This window comes from Pollicipes pollicipes, unplaced genomic scaffold (assembly GCF_011947565.3).
Source record: "Pollicipes pollicipes isolate AB1234 unplaced genomic scaffold, Ppol_2.1 Scaffold_3087;HRSCAF=3621_pilon_pilon_pilon, whole genome shotgun sequence".
Taxonomy (NCBI): domain Eukaryota; kingdom Metazoa; phylum Arthropoda; class Thecostraca; order Pollicipedomorpha; family Pollicipedidae; genus Pollicipes; species Pollicipes pollicipes.
In genome coordinates, this window is record NW_023596225.1 from 14,694,024 (window position 1) to 14,711,789 (window position 17,766).

At 50.0% G+C, this 17,766-nt stretch overlaps 1 protein-coding gene across 1 annotated transcript in view; it reads right to left on the reverse strand.

The window, feature by feature from the left end:
- The window catches only part of Arms (Ankyrin repeat-rich membrane spanning), a 108,379-nt gene extending 93,417 nt beyond the window's left edge, over positions 1–14,962 (reverse strand). The window contains exon 1 of the mRNA XM_037212591.1: positions 14,896–14,962. Coding sequence (XP_037068486.1) covers positions 14,896–14,909 — 14 coding nt within the window. The 5' untranslated portion in view covers positions 14,910–14,962. The remainder of the gene's footprint in view (positions 1–14,895) is intronic.
- Between the last annotated feature and the right edge of the window lie 2,804 nt (positions 14,963–17,766).

Sequence of the window (17,766 nt, forward strand, 5' to 3'; positions counted from 1 at the left end):
GCACCACTCCTTATTAGGACTTCAGTAAAAGGGCCCCTTTCATTTGAATTGCTTGTAGGAATGAACCTGGTTGACATGTTAACGGCGCCAGCCTGAAGGCAAATGGGACGAACAGATCTCGTGGCCTCGCGGAGGGTGCGGAGTGCCCTAGCTTTGGTCCGGTAGGGCCCCGCATGGTCGGCGAAGGGTTCTTTTGATTTATTGGTTGCAATACCTCTAATACCCTATTGTCTCTCATAACATTAACTTTTGTATTTTTCTCTGCATGAAAAACTTTTCTATTTCTCTCTGCATTTGTATTTTTCTCTTGTATTTTCTATGCATTTCTCTGGTTCGGAGTTGGGTCTGGGTTGAGTCTTTTGGATCATTGCTCCTTTATTTGTATTCGCCCGGTTTGTATCCCTTTTTAGTTATTGTGCCAATGTATGTTTAATGTTTTGTCGCCTTTGTCTTTTTCACCTTCATCTTATCGACCTTTATCTTTTCCATTTTCAACTCACCAACTTTGGAAGCTCATACACTTGACTTTCATTTGTTTTAACTTTCCCATTTCACGTTATCACACTTGAATTTTTCCTTTCATTTGTCCGGTCTTCACTTATTTGTCCGGCTATCTTATACCCATACCTCCATGATCCCATTATCACCCCGAATATTTTGCTTATTAGAGGCTCTTTGCAATTTGGGCGGTTCAACATGTCCCTTTTTCTGTTCTTTTAGGGAGACGTGACGTAGGTCATCACGACCCTTTATGAAGCGTCAGCGACGGCCATATTAGCGCTCAGGGGCCATGGCGCAACCTATATTCGAATCTGCTTTGAGACCAGCACGAATAGGGGGAATTTTCTGTTTCGAGGCCTTTTCACTGTCAGACGTGCGTCAAAAGTAGATGATATCATGAGAGAAAGATTGGCGAACCATATATGTTCACGAGTGTTAAAACAGGCATCGAGGACGGCCGGCCCATCACAATGAGCGTCACACCTGAGGTGCCATTGTCCTCTTAAATCATCTTTAAAAATCGAGTCTTCAAGAAATCGACAATCGATAAATAACCGCCAACCGTCTTCAAATGTGATAGATAAGCATCGGCTGTGTGATAACATTCAAACATGCGCCCAACATTTCTTGGGCTCCTCTTCTCTAAAAGACTGCAAAATGACTGCGGGAAGTGGAGAAGAAAACATACCCTCAGCGCAGCGGTCATAGCTGTTGGAAAGTTTGGCACATTCAGTAGAAGTATAATGCCAATAGATGCGCGGTTTATATCTTGCATTTTTGTAGCTGGCTTCACATGTTTAAACGAGAATGTCATGCTGCTGGAAAAGCAAGCATTAGCAGCAGCATATCTCCCTCGAACGGCACGCGAGCCAAAATGATTTTAAGAAGTGATACTCGCGGGTCCTGGCCTTCCCGCGGTCCCAGCCTCACGACCACGGATCCATGTCCATCGCAACAACTTTTATAGCGGTTCTCCGTCGCTGACCGGCTATGCCAGTCCCGTTGATGGGTTTGACTCATCAACGACGCAGCCCAGCCCACATGCTTGTCCAGGCTGTTGCTAGTGACGTCATGGCGGTCCGTTTGAGCGCCAGCCAAGTCGCAGCGCTGGTCGTCACGCGGGCAGTTACGCCCCCCCCCCCTCCCCCCCCCAACACACACACACACACAAACAACCCGCGGCCTGGCATCGCCGGGAGCCGTGCGTCTGGCAGGCGGCCCATGTCCCGACGCCCGGCGGAGTCCGCCTGCGAGCCGGCGCGCCCAGGCGGCCCGCCGGACACCCCTGACCCCGTCACGGGGCCGACGCTGAGCCAGCTGGTGCGCCCTAGCACGCCGCGCGGCCCGCACACAACCGGGAGCCAACCGTCACGTGCTGTGTTTTATAAGCTACATGGACGCTGTACAGGAAAATCAACGGTTGCAAATCGCTACATTCATAATTCAAAGTGCAACTGCAAACACAGACCACGTATGTAGATGTGGAAATATTCTGAAAGCGTACGAGCAGCATAATGGCATCGAAATGTAAGCAGAATTTGCACCTCCCGGCGCTGAGGTATTCCACCCAACGCCATGTTTTTGGGTTTCACAGAGACGTGCTTGGCTCAACCCATACCCATAAAACAGTATGTATACATGGCCTCTTGCCGCCTGGCCAAAGATGTCCCGCCTGGATCGAGGCCTTTCTAGAACGATGATCATGACAGCAGATGTCCAGCCTGGCACGGAAACGATCCCACTGCGAACCCGTCTCACGAGAAGCCGGAGGCGGATCTCAGGTGAGACCAAGCGGCATCAGCGAGAATATTCCAAGGAGACATGTTGAACGATCGGCGCCTGGGTCCGGCCCCAGCTTCGCTTTGCCACCCATCCCCATGTTTTTACTATGAGCACTAGACCAACATGCGCATGAACAACACTACTGGAACAACACGGGTATGGCGGAAACGGTCAGTTTAATTGTAACACACTGGCATCGATTGCTTTATATTATTACCCAATTGTGCACGCGTGGATTTTGAAACCAGTTCCTAGCCTAGTAATTGCTGCCCACTTTGTGGTAACCGTTCGTATGTTTCCATTTCTCCTGCTAACCCTATTTTCACAAGGAGGCCGATTCAGAATATTTTGTTTTTTGTTTCAATTCCCATCAGGAAATCGTCCAAGACAGTGATGAAGCTTGGCAAACTTGCCTGCTCATCAATCATATACATCTTGCCAATTCATTTCATCCTTTTTAAACTCCGGGCGTTCCAGACATGATTTGTAGGAGAAGAGATTTGTGAAACCCTGACAGAGGCAGGTGAAAACAAATCGCACTCGTTTCAGGAATATGCATTGGCAAACTACTAATCCCTATGGCAAGCTGACCTTTGACAGGAAATAAACAATCACACCATCAGATAAAACTGTAAAACGGTTTAACATGTCTTTAAAACTTAGCTTACCACAGGCAGCTAAAGCGGACATGAAAGACATATTAAGCTGTTGCCAACCGACTGTAGCTTAGTTGCCACATTTAATGAATGTTTGTTCATATGGCAGCTACTGACTTAATGTCGGCCACGTATCACAATAATAATGGAGAGGCGAAATCAGGAGGGGAGAAGAGCAGACGCACGCATACATTTCAAAAGGACGATGGCTGAGATCGCGATATGGGCAATGTCCAGGAGTTGAGTATCTAGTAACCATGTGGCCACGAGGCCATGAGAGCAGACGCACGCATACATTTCAAAAGGACGATGGCTGAGATCGCGATATGGGCAATGTCCAGGAGTTGTGTATCTAGTAACCATGTGGCCATGAGGCCATGAGAGCAGGCGCACGCATACATTTCAAAAGGACGATGGCTGAGATCGCGATATGGGCAATGTCCAGGAGTTGTGTATCTAGTAACCATGTGGCCATGAGGCCATGTGGTAATGAATGGCCATGACACGCCAGACAGCAGACCTCAGATGGTGTATGGATGGAGACGTCACGTGGCTGAGACAGGTGCTAACATGTGGGAAGAACAGCAATAGTGCTCCTGATTCGCACGCATCTCAACGTCGGCAGATTTCAGATGGTGGTGTATGGATAGAGACGTCACGTCCCTGGGGCTGGGACAGGTGCTCACATATGGGCAGAGGAGCAGCAGTGCTTCTGATTCGCACACACCTCAATGTCGGCAGACTTCAGATGGTGTATGGATCGAGACGTCACGTCCCTGGGGCTGGGACAGGTGCTAACATACGGGGAGAAGAGCAACAGTGCTTCTGATTCGCACATATCTCAACGCCGCATCAACGATGCGCTTGGACTCTTAAGCTTGAAGTGTCAAACATCTCCCACTTATCTAAGGCGTTGCCATGGGCGAATACAAGTATTGCAATATAGATGCAAGGTTTAAATGCCACTAGTTGCATTGCACCACTTTGCTCAAGTAGGGAAAAATGTGTTCTACATGTTTTGCTACACCTTTGTAGCTCGCAATGTGTAAGATCGCAGTAAGTTTAAGTGTTTTAGCCAGATACCCTAAAACTGCACGTGCCCAAGTTGTCCCCTGCAGCGCAAGCCTGACAGTTCAAATTTGTGTTTCCATAAAATAGCTTGGCTCCAAACTTTGTTTGAGTACTCCTGCTAAAACCTGTCCAATTGGCTCCGAGATCTGTTGTTGTTGTTGATCGGAGTTTTAGGGCGCGTCGACAACTGTGGTCATTTTGCGCCCTCGGCTCCGAGATCTCACAGACCTCACATTTTACCAGTTCTTATCACCCCCTGCCTGGTCGTTCAATATGACACCCTCAGGCTTGGGGGGCAGGGCAATTTGACTCATTATCAAAAACTTAGAGAGATGGATACTCCAAATTAACAGGGCAGGTAGCACTTTGTGTGAATGCATGTGAATCAAATTTTGGGCTTCTTATTAATGTCATCGAGATGAAATAAGGCCAACCAAGGTTAAACTTAAGATTAGTTTCAGAAGTGCCCCTCCCAGACCTCCTCACACAACCAGCCACAACCCGGGTACCTTGGCACCCTGATATGACCCAAAGCAACTGGTTGTTTGAGGCCATATGAAGCCAGTGACATTATTTCACCTCCAGAATATGGGCATAACCAAATTCTTTATCAACATTTTGATATTTGTATTTTAAATTAGCACCAAAAACTGCCCTAGGAACCATGGTTCACAACATAAAATGTTGATTGAAGTCATTTAGGTTATTGACTTTCTCTGACCTTCATGAAATCAAATAGGAGGACTGCTGCTGTCATGTGTCTGTAGAACTTGGTGTGGGTTAATGTCCACCTCCTGGCCCTACATGTTTTTATCCACCTTCTTCTTTTGTTCCTCAGTCTGGAAACCATGACAGCACCACTGCCTGCAATTGTTGACTGCTTGGTTTATGGGACATCCTGCACATGATGTCTTCTTTTTCATGGTCTGTGTTGTTCAATTTGCCTGGTAAGTGATTTGCTACCATCTATTCATGCACCCAAGTTAAATTCTGGCCCATGGCCAGATCTATGCAACATAAGCAGGGAAAACAACTGTCAGTAAGTGCTTGATGGTTTGACCTAGCAAAGAGTTACAATTGGGTTGAAGTTTGTGTTGTGATCTTTAAAGCTTTTACATGTGGCACCATAATGCATACAATTTTTTTCTGATTTAAAGAGCATGTTCAATTTTGGAATCACCTGTTCATCAACATATACACATAGTAGACATGCACAAGTCACAAGGCTCGCCACAATCAACACTTTGTGGAAGGGGATATGATACACCATAGTAGAACCATTATTATGATGTGTAATAGAACCAGGCATTAGGGTTTGATAATTTAACATTCAGGTATCTTCCAGCCAAAAGAAGCATCATGCAAACATGCAGGAGGAACATATGTACTACTTCTAGCAAATGTGATGACCCAGGAGAAAGAAAACGGGATCCCAAAAGGCTACTTAACACTGTCTGCCGGGGCCATAGTTATGCAGCATGAGTTTTGTGGGCTGAGCAGTCAAGCCACTCAAACTACATGCAACTTATGCTAGCAACAGGAGTTTTTGCCAGATTTGAGCCACATTCTTGTCATAGGTGTGAAGCTGTATCCCCAAATGTGGGCTGAAGACCCCTAACTGAATAAGGCACTATACCCCTGCTACCCACAATCTTGCACCAAAATGTAGCATCAGGAAGCACAAGAGGACAAACATTGCAGCCATCTCAGTGCCCCAGCTGTTCAGATAGTCTTTAGCTGTTGTTCTGACAATGCTTTTGAAGATTTTGGCACCCTCCCTGGGAAGAAAAAAACTGTCTGCATGTGTTTCTAGTTCTTCCCACCCAAGTGCAGCAAATAGGGACATTTTCACTTACCCAAGTTCCAAGCTGGGATGCTTCACTTCCTTTCAACACGGTACATGTATGATTTATTTTGCTATTCTGTATTGGGGAGATTATCACATCAGACCAGGCGCATGGCTGGCTATGCTCCGAGTTTTCTAGATTATAGACGAGTAATCGGGGAACGCGGAGCCTCGCGAGAAGCCAGTAAGCTTACGCCAGTTCGATTCTTATTTGAGCCAGTTCTCCCCTTGCTACATGCTGATTTCATCTGAGCCTAGATTAGTAAAAATACCACGACTTTCTATCAACCAGTTACCGCATTCGGTACCACCATTGCCTGGTAACAGGCCCTTTGTGTGGCGATGCTGCAACCGGGGCTGCGCACGCATGTGCATTTTACACTTGTCAGGAAAACGTAAACAATCTGTTCAAATAGTGATGGTATCTGAGGCTATTTTGAGATACAGTACATGCCTGCTCCGTATTTTTTTAAGAATAAAAGATCAACGTATCGATAAAAAGCCTCCATTTAGGAAAACATTATTTGATTTAATCTAGAGGCCATCATTCGCAATAAAAACGCTATTTCGTTCGGCCACATCGCGCTGTCAGTCAAGCTGCAAACCTAGAGCACCAACGACGGCAATCTGTCTTTTTCTTATGCTGTGGGACCTTGTTCACTCGCGACATCAGTGCAACTGTGTGACTGTTTAGACCATAACCCTAACTTACCAAAAGGGCACATGGGTGTCATCGGGGCGTAGTTTCACAAAATGGGTTGGGATGCTGGTGAGAGAAAAATGACTCAAGCCACCCCAAAATATGCTAACAAACAGGTTTATCCGCAGCTTTGGCCCTTTTTTCCGAAGTTGGGGAGTGTAGGACTGGAGCCAAAGTTCAGGAGGGGGAGGGCTGAATCCAATTGAATCCAAAAAATGCAAGATAAAAAATTACAAAAATTACCCCTGGCGTCACCACTCATTGTTTAGGGGAGGAAGAACTCTGGTAAAAAGTTAGCACAGCCTCCTGTCCCGTTTTTTTTGTAGTCGTTGACATATATTTACGTATACATATTCGTGCACATATATTTGATGACGGGGGTCATGTGTACCCAGGATCTCGATTCCCTTGTGCACACGCGCATATTGCTTAGACTGATCAAGACGCCCACTATACCCCACCCCACACACACACATCTACTGTATTGAAACGATCCTTGTGTGCCTGACAAGGTACCGTGTGTGGACGCGGTTAACCCACAGACCAAATTTGACCACATGTGGCACTTGCATTGATAACAGCGGGAGTTAAGTTGGCCTCCCAGTTATGTACCTCCCAAAAAATTAAAGGTTCCACAAGAGCGAGGAGGGCTATCAATCATGCCTGAAAGCCTTGCCCGCCTCCTAAAACATTCCTCCTGTTCAGAAAGGCTCTTTCGCCGCCACGCATTATGACGGAAGAATATAATTGTCTACGTGTAGACCCATCTCAATCGTCCTTCGACTTCCTCACCTTCAGTCATTTCATAGTTTTGCTTTATGCCGAACAGCTACATCAACTAGTTACATTTCCCGCCATGACTCGATAACTGACAGCCAGGTGAGCGCCCATAGCCCCGTTTCAGCCAACCGAATAACAAGTGGTTATCAGTGTAATGTCTGTGCACATTTGTGTAGTGTTGGCATCGAGTGGTGTTGGGAATCGGTCTTCTGCGTGAATCTACGTCTCTCCTGAACGCAAAGAATTTTCATTTGTGCACCTGTATGTAACGTCATAAAAACTAATAACGATGTCGGCCCGCCGCGCGCGTTCCGCGGCGTCGTCAGTTGCCGTCCGCCGGTCCGCTCAGGTCGCAGATCCCCATGCAGTATTCCTTAAAAACGGCCGCTACTCCGACACCAGCAAGGCAAGAAAAATATTTTTGGTGTCAAAACATGTGCAATACATGTCCCAGGCGATTGAAGCTTTGGGAGCGATTGCACAACATACCAGGAAGATGTCCTCAAAACATCGTAAGGAGGTCGCATCACTCTACCGCTCTATTATAGCGTGAGTTAATGTTTCCGTTTACAAAATCGAGCTAGTTCCTCACAGAATGCCTTAGCAAGATAAGTCAGTTGGAGTTTTTTCCACAAACTTGAAAGCGTTCTTCCATAAATTACGTTGCTCATGGAGGGAGAGAAGGGCATTTTTGTGGTGCACAACGGAATCGTAACAAGCGAGTGAGGGGGATGGACAGCCTATCAAAACACCCAAACATGGCTACAAATCATGCTCTAATCATACCTTAAAGCCGCGTGCTATTGGCTTGCTTTCAGTGCAAGGAGCAAGCTGGTTGTTTATTTCGCATCTTTAGGGGCCAAACTGACGTTACTTTTTCGGGACGCTACGCTCGATACAGCGTTACCACGGAGGATGAAGGGGTCACTCGGCGTACCCATTCCGTCACCAGAGGGATAGAGGGATAAACAGGCAAAAAATGCGCAACTGATTTTAAGGACCACACATCACAAGTACCTGCTATTTTGACCATTTTCACTGGAGCATTATGCATAACCATGGATATTATTTTGTGCCAAATCTTAAATGCATGAAAACAGGATAAATACGGGTCAGACCCGTTGAAAGTCGTCAGATTTGTCAAAACAGCCTGTACATTTTATTCAAAAAACGGTTCTATTTGGTCATCATGTACTCATTCGTTATCTCGTATGCAGTACTTAATTATTTGGTCCCATCCCCCATAGGACAGCACTCGCAAACGTAAAATAACGAAAAGGCACACGATGACAAAATACAAACGTGCCCCTAATAAAATCTGCCCTTTTTCGACAGACTTGACGGCAAACGATGAGTGAAGCTTCCGTTTATATCAGTTTTCCTGTATTTGAGGTTTGATACTCAGTAAGGTACCTACCAGTAAAATAATGATACAAGGCTTTTGTTTTCTTTCATGTAAATGTCGTCTTTTTAGTGGGATCAAGACAACACTTCGGTTTAATATACACTGGCTGCCTTGCGGATTGCACTGTCCATATCCCCAGGGAAGTAATGACGTGTATAAGTATAGTCTGCATAGGTTTTTGCGGTAAAAGTGATACCGCGTATAACTAGTGTCGTAGTACTCTTGTCGCTAGAGTTTTGCGATACCACTGACGTGACACCGGATATCAGCCGCTGCCGCGGAGGATCCTGATCTTGATGATAACGGTCCTGGTTCTTACGCTTCCAGCATTTTGTCATCTGAGCAGTCTGGCGACTGCCTTAAGGTGTGTTTTTAAGCAAAGTGAAAACGAGCATCACAGAAGATTTCATTGTGATGAAATGTTCTTGCCAAATCTATCAATGGATCCTGCAATCTCGTCAAATTATCTAGTGTCCAATAAGCAATTCGCCAATTGTCCACATCTTTTCCACGACCGTAAATGTGTCCATGTTGCGGATCTTTTACGGTTTGCTGGGCATGATTCCATCGTTCAATTCATCTATCTACGAGTAAGTATTTCTCGTGCCTCTGGCTTCGGTAGTTTGAGCCTTCTCCGAACTAGTTTAAACCCGTAAGTACTTGTTATCCTTAACAATTAAGCTGGTACTTCCTTAGGTAGCTCCAACAGAAAGTGTGCAGTTGGGCCGTAAAAAACGCAGGACAATGATCGCCACGTCTTCCCCAGAGATGAATAGAGATAGGGAGGGGAAAAAAGGCAAGGGGAAAGAACCAACAGGGCGGACCTGCTAATAGACTGTACATGGAACAGAAAGGCGGCGGGGTATGCACTCAAGGTCCAGGTGTCGGAGGAGGGCAAAAAGAGCGTGATAATCAGCCGGGTGAATACTGCGCATTCGGTTTGGGATACCCCAATCCTCTGGAAGCCTGGTGCTCTCGGGGAAAATGTCCGGTACTCTAATTGTCCAGTACTCTAGGGGAGAATGTCCTGTGCTCATTGTTTATACATAAGCGATATGGACCCATCTATCGACTGCCGAGTCAACTCGCTGGGAACTTAAGCCCTTTAAGGTCTTGCAACAGGCTCACAGATAACACCTATTACCCGAAGACGCCTAGGACCAAAAAAAAACCCAGCGGGGCGTGAGGAGTAGTTACCTGTTGGAAATAAATTTCAGCGATTTTTGCTTGAAAGCACCTTCCTGTAGATGCTTAGCACATACCGGATGTTTGTAAAAAAATGAAAAATGCAAATAACTATGCTGGCGATCTATATTTCGCCTGAAAACTACGGCATGGATGCTATTATTGTATCCTGTATGTTTGTGGGTTAACTGCAAAACGCGATTCATGTTACCTAATATTGTGCTGTGTGATGAGTGTGATTTAGGTCATCTTTGTCGTGGAAATGTCAAATCATATATATATATATATATATATATATATATATATATATATATATATATATATATATATATATATATATATATATATATTATATTATATTATATTTATATAAAATATATCTATATCATATATGCATATATATATATATATATATATATATATATATATATATATCTAACATCCTATCATTGCAACCATACTGATGATTGGCTGCTGAAATTCTTGCAACTCGTCGAAACTGACAGCGTTCTTTCTTACCAGTTCAATACAATTCCCAAGCGAGGGCGTAAATGCCGAACTAGCTTGGCGCTCTGTTGCAAATATCCAGATATTGCTTATAAATGTTACAAATATCTAAATGCGCGGAAAGAGCTTACGTTTCTACCGATCTCTGCCCAGGTGCCCAGGCATACGCTTCTGCCGATCCCTGCCCAGGTGCCGAGGCTTTGAGTCCTGTCGCTGCATTTTGTTGCGTTTGTTCTACCTGACGCAATCACACGCCGATTGCGCTAATTCTACATTTATGCGCTGATTCTTTCATGCGTGCGGTCATGCCGGGTGTGGTTAAAAAAGGTATAGTAAGGTCTAGTCCAAGCACCAATGATCCTTTCAGTGTCCTATTCACAGGATCATCAGCTCAGTGATGATGTGCATCGATCATCATTCTGGCAATCATGCGTACGTCATCAGTTTATTGGTCGTGTTCAGGGGCGGATCCAAGATTTTGGCAAGACGGGCCTCGCAATAGTGTGAGCTCCCTCCCCTAGAGTTTGGGGCCCCACCAAGCAATCTTCGCATTCCGGCTGCTGAATTTAAAGATTCTTAGAATGTTATTTTTATACGGGATGAACCCATCTCGCTGTGCGCAGCCCTAAAAAATCAGGCTTGCAATGTATGAGCACGCATGGGTTTCACTTTGTCAGATCATGGTGAATCCTGTCATTTTGATGCCGAATATTGCGAAAAACCATGGCAAAACAGATAAAAGATAACCGCTAAATACAATCAAAATCACGCACTTACTTGATTCCTAGCTTATTCACGGCTAGCCGGCTGGTCAATATGATCAGGTGATGGCTGATGACTAATGCAAAGTTAATGTTTTGTTTGTTATGAAGGAATACAAAATCTCCTAGGACTTAAAATGTGTTGAAGGTAATTATCCACATTTTAAGATAATGAGGCAAGCATCAGATGTAACGAAATAAACTCCTTTATAAACGTTGGTATACTTTTGGGTGGGAAAGACTGTTATAGCCAACACAACATCTCTGTCTCGTTAGTATGCTCCTCAGTACGTCATTGTTTGATTACGTCATTGGACCTTGCACAACGTTGATTGAGAGCTAATTGGCAGCCGTTGTATCTGGAAATCGTAGCTACGAACGCCAGATATGAACGACTCGACAATTGCAAGTTTCTTAGTCTTAATCACCGCAGACTGATAGAACGGTTGGAATTCGATGACGTTGTTATGGCGCGATAAATGTTTGGGTGGCCTCGGGGGTGGGGGCAGTGTAGTGGTTAACGCGGCTGCGTTAACGACTGTGCGACTGGGAAACCAGAGGTACGGGGTTCGATTCCCCACGGTGCCCACCATTCCTGCCAGGCTGAGAGGCAGGCGACGCCATATAGCCTCAGCAGCTGAGTGCATCGTAAAACCCCAATGACACACACACACACACACACACGCCTGGGTGGTCTTAAAATTGTCACCCCGAAAAAGTCTGCACATCTTCGTTGGCGTATAGCTCAGAAACTAGAGGGTTTATTTAAGTCTTCAAAAAGACAGGGCTGTCAATTGCAGCGAACGATCTTCAAGATGGGTTTTCAGTGCAAAACCCTATACAAATGTTCAGCACTTCCTTTCCGAACGGAGGGCACAAGCACAATAGGTGTCACACATTCAACAGCCAACGGAAATGCCACAATAAAACTTCGGCGGCACGCCAAAGTATGTTAGACAAATGGCGCGTAAATATTCACCAGCGCATATCAGACTGCTGGTCTAAGGCTAAGGCACCAATGGCAACATGGTGGGCCCGCGAACGATCGGGAGCACACCGGCAGGCCGACTGAACTAGGCTAGAGCATATGTTAAAGCACAGCGGCCTCTGTGCAAATGGAAACTACCCAAGACAAGTATACATGGATTAATGCCGCTGTGCGATCAAGATTGTTCTGACAGGTTAAAAGGAATGACCCTGATAGATGTGAAGGGTCCTCCCCTAATAAGCTCAAAGGTAAAGAGCCCTAGATCGATGCAGAGAGCCCCTGAGCATCGGGTGCCTCAGTGCTTTGCATTATACGGGCCACAGTAACAGCACAAGGTCCTGCGAGCAAGTTGAAAGAGCCCGGGACCGATTTGAAGGGCCCATGAGCAATTGAGTGTACCCCGGCATACGGTCCCCGACACAAGCGTATAGAGCCTTTCGGGCGATTGGAACAATTCATGGAGGACCCCTGACCAATGAGGAGTGACCAGGCATGCTAGCGGATAGTGTCTCGACAGGAGCGTATCGAAAATGCAGAGAGAGCAAGGGCAGCGTCAGTCCCGGTGGCTCAGTTGGTCAGGCCGCCTGCCTCCCGATTCACCCACCCGCGGCGGAGTGAGCTAGATTCGCTTTAGGCGCTCGCTATTTGTCCTTGACAGGTGCAGCCTGCAGCCGGTGGCAGCGGCCGCGATAAAGGTCAGATGACGTCAGAGGGCAGGAAGGACCGTACTGAGCATTACGGTGATTTAGAGTCGCTTTAGGTGCTCGCTGGTTGTCGTTGACGGGTATGGCCTGCGGCCGGTGGCAGCGTGCCGCGGTAAAGGTCAGATGACGTCAGAGGGCAGGACGGACCGTGCCGAACAGTGCGGCAAGTTAAGCTTTCGCCAGCAAATTCTTCCGTTGAGCTGAAATTGCGTGATCGGATGGTGGTGATCTGGGCTTACTCAACAAGCACGGCTTAGCGTTATCTCTAATCCCAGAAATGCATTCATACAAAAGGTCCGGATCAAATCTTCAAAAAGTGGAAAGCCCCTCAGCGATCGGATTGACCCGGCCATTGAACCTGTAGGGCCCGGCAACAGCGTAACGCCTCTGGGCAACACCTCAAAAACAATGCCTCAAAAATTTCCCCAATCACCTTTCTTTCATTCAGCGAAGAACTAACTTTGTCTGCTCTCGGGCTTTTGACTTTCACTTGCAACTGCTCGTAGTCGTCTGGGAGCCGAAAGATATTTAATTTTGTTGCGTTTTGTGTAAGAAAATTGTGTCTGTTTGTTTGGACAGTTATGTGCCACTTCGGAGCATATGGGTCCCCTGAGGGCGCAAGGGGGCATGGTCCCGTGCCCCCCTCCCCCTCTGAATCCGCCATTGCCCCGAGCAGCCTGATAGATGGGGCACTGACAAGAACATAAGGCCATCCATTCAAATCGTAAGTACCCAAGACACAATATGAAGGGTCCCGGAATGATCGAGTGTGCTCGAGCAGACTGACGGATGGAGGCCCCGACAAAAGCGTAAGACCCGCCATTCAAATAACAAATATCCACTACACAATGTAAAGAGCCCCCGAACGGCCGAGCGTGCCAGAGTAGGCTAACACTTAGGGCCTCCGACAAGAGCACAGCGCCCTCCATTGAAATAGGAAGTACTCAAGACCCGAGCAGGTTATCAGATGGCCCCCGACAAGAGCGCGAGGACCTACATTCAAATGCCGAAGCCCAAACTCACTTAGGGCCCCTGAACAATCCAGTGTGCCCGAACAAGCCAACAGATCGGGCCCCGGACAAGTTTGTAGAGCCCTCTATTCAAGGAGGAAGTACCCTAGGTCCAATTTGAAGCGCCCCCGAACAGCCGAATGCTCTCAATCATGTAAACGGATGGGCCTGACAGGAGCGTATGGTCCTAAGCAAGTGGCAGGAAATTGGAAGAGTCCGAGAAACCGAGACTTAGAGAGGTCAACCGAGACCAACGTAAAGGGTCCCTGAGCAGCCGAGAATAGCCCGGCAGGTTAACGTGTGAGGCGCCAGACTATGGCGTATAGAGCCTTTCGGGCGAATGGAAAGAATCCGTTGAAGTCCCCTGGTTGACAAGAGTGTCCGGGCACGCTGGCAGGAGCCCAAGCCCCAGCAAGGAGCAGGACCTACGGAGCCCCAGCAGCAGCCTAATGCCCTCCGAAAAAAGCAAAAAATCACGGGGAACGTAGAATATTCCTTAACGATCGGATTGACCCTTTAAGTGGACGTATAAGTCCCCGGAAACGCACAGTGACTCTGAACAGCGTAATGATATTTAAAATCTCCCAATCACCATCCCTCAATCAGTAAATCATTTCTTTGGTATAGTCGTGGGCCCTTCACCTTTGCTTGTGATTGTTCTTGGTTGCCTGAAAACAAAGGTGTCCCATTTTATTGCGTTTTGCGCCTAAAAAACTGCGTTTGTTCGGCCGGCTAGGGAACCCTTCGGGGCCCAAGGCGGACTATGGACCAGCGCCCCTCCCCCCCTGGATCATGCACACGTACACAGTGTACGGATAGAGCGTGGCTAAGGGTTCCAGAAGAATATGTCCGGAATTGTTCCTGGGCCCGAGATCAGTCACGACTATTCAGTAACGCCATCTGCCGACTGTTCCCGGAGAACCAGACAGCAGCCGCGCCGACGACAGCGGACCAAGACAGCACACCACGCAGACCACACATCCTCCGCGCACACTTAACCTGTCATGGTGCATGGTCTGGTGCAGCCAATTGTTGAAGCTGCGACGGCGCGAGGAGAAGCTGCCTTGTGTGAGGTCTTGCAGGGCCGAGGCGGACGCGCGCCGAGGCACGGCCGGCACGGCCAGCCGCGGCGGCAGCCGGCGCCCGCTCAGCAGGCCGTCCTCGGAGCCGGGCCGCGGCGTCCGACCTTCCGGCAGCGTGCCCGAGCGGACGCGCAGCACCGGCTCGTCACCAGAGCCAGGGCCGGAGCCGGAGCCGGAGCCGGGGTCGGCGCTAGAGTCGGGGCCGGAGCCGGGGCCAGAGCCGGGGCCGGGCCCGGAGCCCGAGCCCGAGCCTGGGCCAGGGGCGGGGCCGACTCTGGAGCCGGAGCCGTGACCGGGCCCGGGACCGGAGCCGAGGTCGGGACCGGAGCCGGAGTCGGAGACGTGGACGGAGCAGCAGCCCAGACCGAGGATGGAAACGAGGCTGGGGCTGGGACCAGCCCCAGCGCCGGCCCCGGCCCCGGGGGGCGGACACATCGCCCGCGCCGCCAGGCTCGGCACCGCCTGCACGGTAAAGCGGGAGAAGGAGTTGACGCGCCGCACGACGTTCCTGTCGGAGGTGATGGTGACGATGGGCAGCTGCGGCGCCTCGGACGGCGGCTCTGCGCCGCTGGATGGCACAGCCGTGGAGTCGGGCCGACCGGCAGCGCCCTGCTCTGATGCTGGCCGTGTCGCTCCGGCCGCGTCACAGGACGACTCCATCCCGCTCCGCCGGCTGGCGAGGATGATGACGATGCTGTCTGTCGCGGCGGTCAGGCGGCGGCGCGGCTCAGACGTGAGCAGCGAGCCACTGCTGAAGCAGCCCAACGCCAGCGACAATGCTCAAACGTCGTCATCGTTGGTCGATGCCAGCCCTGCCACTGCTGACGGCGTGCGCTGTTCGGCCAGCGTCACGTGCTCCGGCCGCGCTGCGCCCGGTCTACCCCGCCACTCGGCGGACGCGCCCTGGTCCTCGGAGTGCTCGCGCACCGACTGCTCATCGACCACGTCGTCCATCGATGCGACAGCCGTCAGCGCGGTGCAGCGGCGGCTATTTCCGTCCGCACCGGGCAAGGAGTCGGTCCGCGGCCCGAGCCGGCGTCCGTCTCAGTTTCTTGCGAGAGCACGGGCGCGGTCACACGCCAGCGTCGGGGCGCCGGCTCGAGGCGATGTTGACGGTAGGCTACTCCGCGCACCAAAGAGGTCCCTGGGGCATCAGCCCTTGGCCCAAATATGACCAAGAAGGCATCAGCCCTTGACCCAAATATGACCAAGAAGGCATCAGCCCCACACTCGACTCGCCGCGAGCGGCGGACGTATGAATTGGCGAAGTTTTGGTTATCGACGTTTTCCGGTAAAGTATGATGATATTTTTGTGTGGTGGTGGTGGGACGGGAGGGGGTGGGGTGGGGGGTGGGGGGGGGGGGGCGGGATTATACCTTTGTCAAACATCGTCGCTGAACCGTGCTGCTTGATTCAGTGAGATTATGTGAATCTCAGGGTCAGATTTACGCGGCCAAGTACGTCCTCCTGTTCATACGAAGTCGTGGTTGAGGTATTTCTACAAGAGCTCGAGTGTGCCCCAAACCTATAGAAATGACCCAGTGTGTTTCTAACATGCACGAACTTCCGATATGATCCGAGGAGATAGCACAACAAGGGGTAGGAGGTCCATGGGACCTCGGACAACCCCATTTTATTGCGCGGTCCTTCAAAGGTAAGTGGTTTCCACCTTAACGAATTCCTGGATCCGCTCCTGCCGCATGTGCGTTGTATAAGCTTAGATTGAAGCTGGCGACGTCTCACCCGGAGCCCATTTCCGTCGAAACGCAAGTGTTATTGAGCGTTCGAAGGAGCTATTCACCTGGATTCATTCAAGCCAAGCCAGGAATATTTAAGCCAAATAGTAGGCCAAGCCAAAACAATAATAAGCCAAGCCGGTCGCTCTCGCAGCATGCGACGCGGCGAAGGCGAAGTTTAGAGCTACATGTACTCCGTTATTTGCGCCAGCAGCGTCAGGTCAGCGAGCATGCAGGCGGATAGTGTTGCGTGTGCGCTGAGCCCGGCGCCGAGTCGCGGGCCGATCTGAGCCAGGTCTCGGCCGGCGCCAGGCCGATGACATGTCGCGCCGCGGGCGGGCCAGCGCGGGCGGCGGGCCAGCGCCGGCCCGCCGGCGGCGTCACTGGCGGCCGCGGCTGGCCCGGCGCGCCGACTCTGCTGTCGCCCCGCCGCGATGGGACGCCACGGCGCGGCGGCTCTGCTGTCGCCCCGCCGCGATGGGACGCCACGGTGCGGCGGCTCTGCTGTCGCCCCGCCGCGATGGGACGCCATGGCGCGCCGACTCTGCTGTTGCCCCGCCGCGATGGGACCCACGGTGCGGCGGCTCTGCTGTCGCCCCGCCGCGATGGGACGCCACGGTGCGGCGACTCTGCTGTCGTCCCGCCGCAACGGACGCCACGGCGCGACGGCTCTGCTATCACCTCACCGCCGCAATGGGACGCCACGGCGCGGCGGCCTCTGCTGTCGCCGCGCCGCGATGGGGACGCCACGGCGCAGCGGCGTGCGCCAGCGGGCTCCGCGTGCCGCCTGACATCGACGGGCGCGCGCCTGATCGAGCGAACTGCTCTCGAGGCACGAGCGCGCTGTCAGCCCGCAGCGAGCATGACGTGCGTACCTATTGATCTGTTTGAGGGCTGCACGGAGAGAATCAGAACACAGTTGCCACACTCGGTGGCAGGTGGCTGTTCACCGATCATTACATCATTCATCACTATAGGAACAACACCGAAAATAGGGTGTCATTGAACAAGCTGCTTAAAAATTAGCAACATTTCTACACTTCCAGTTTGGT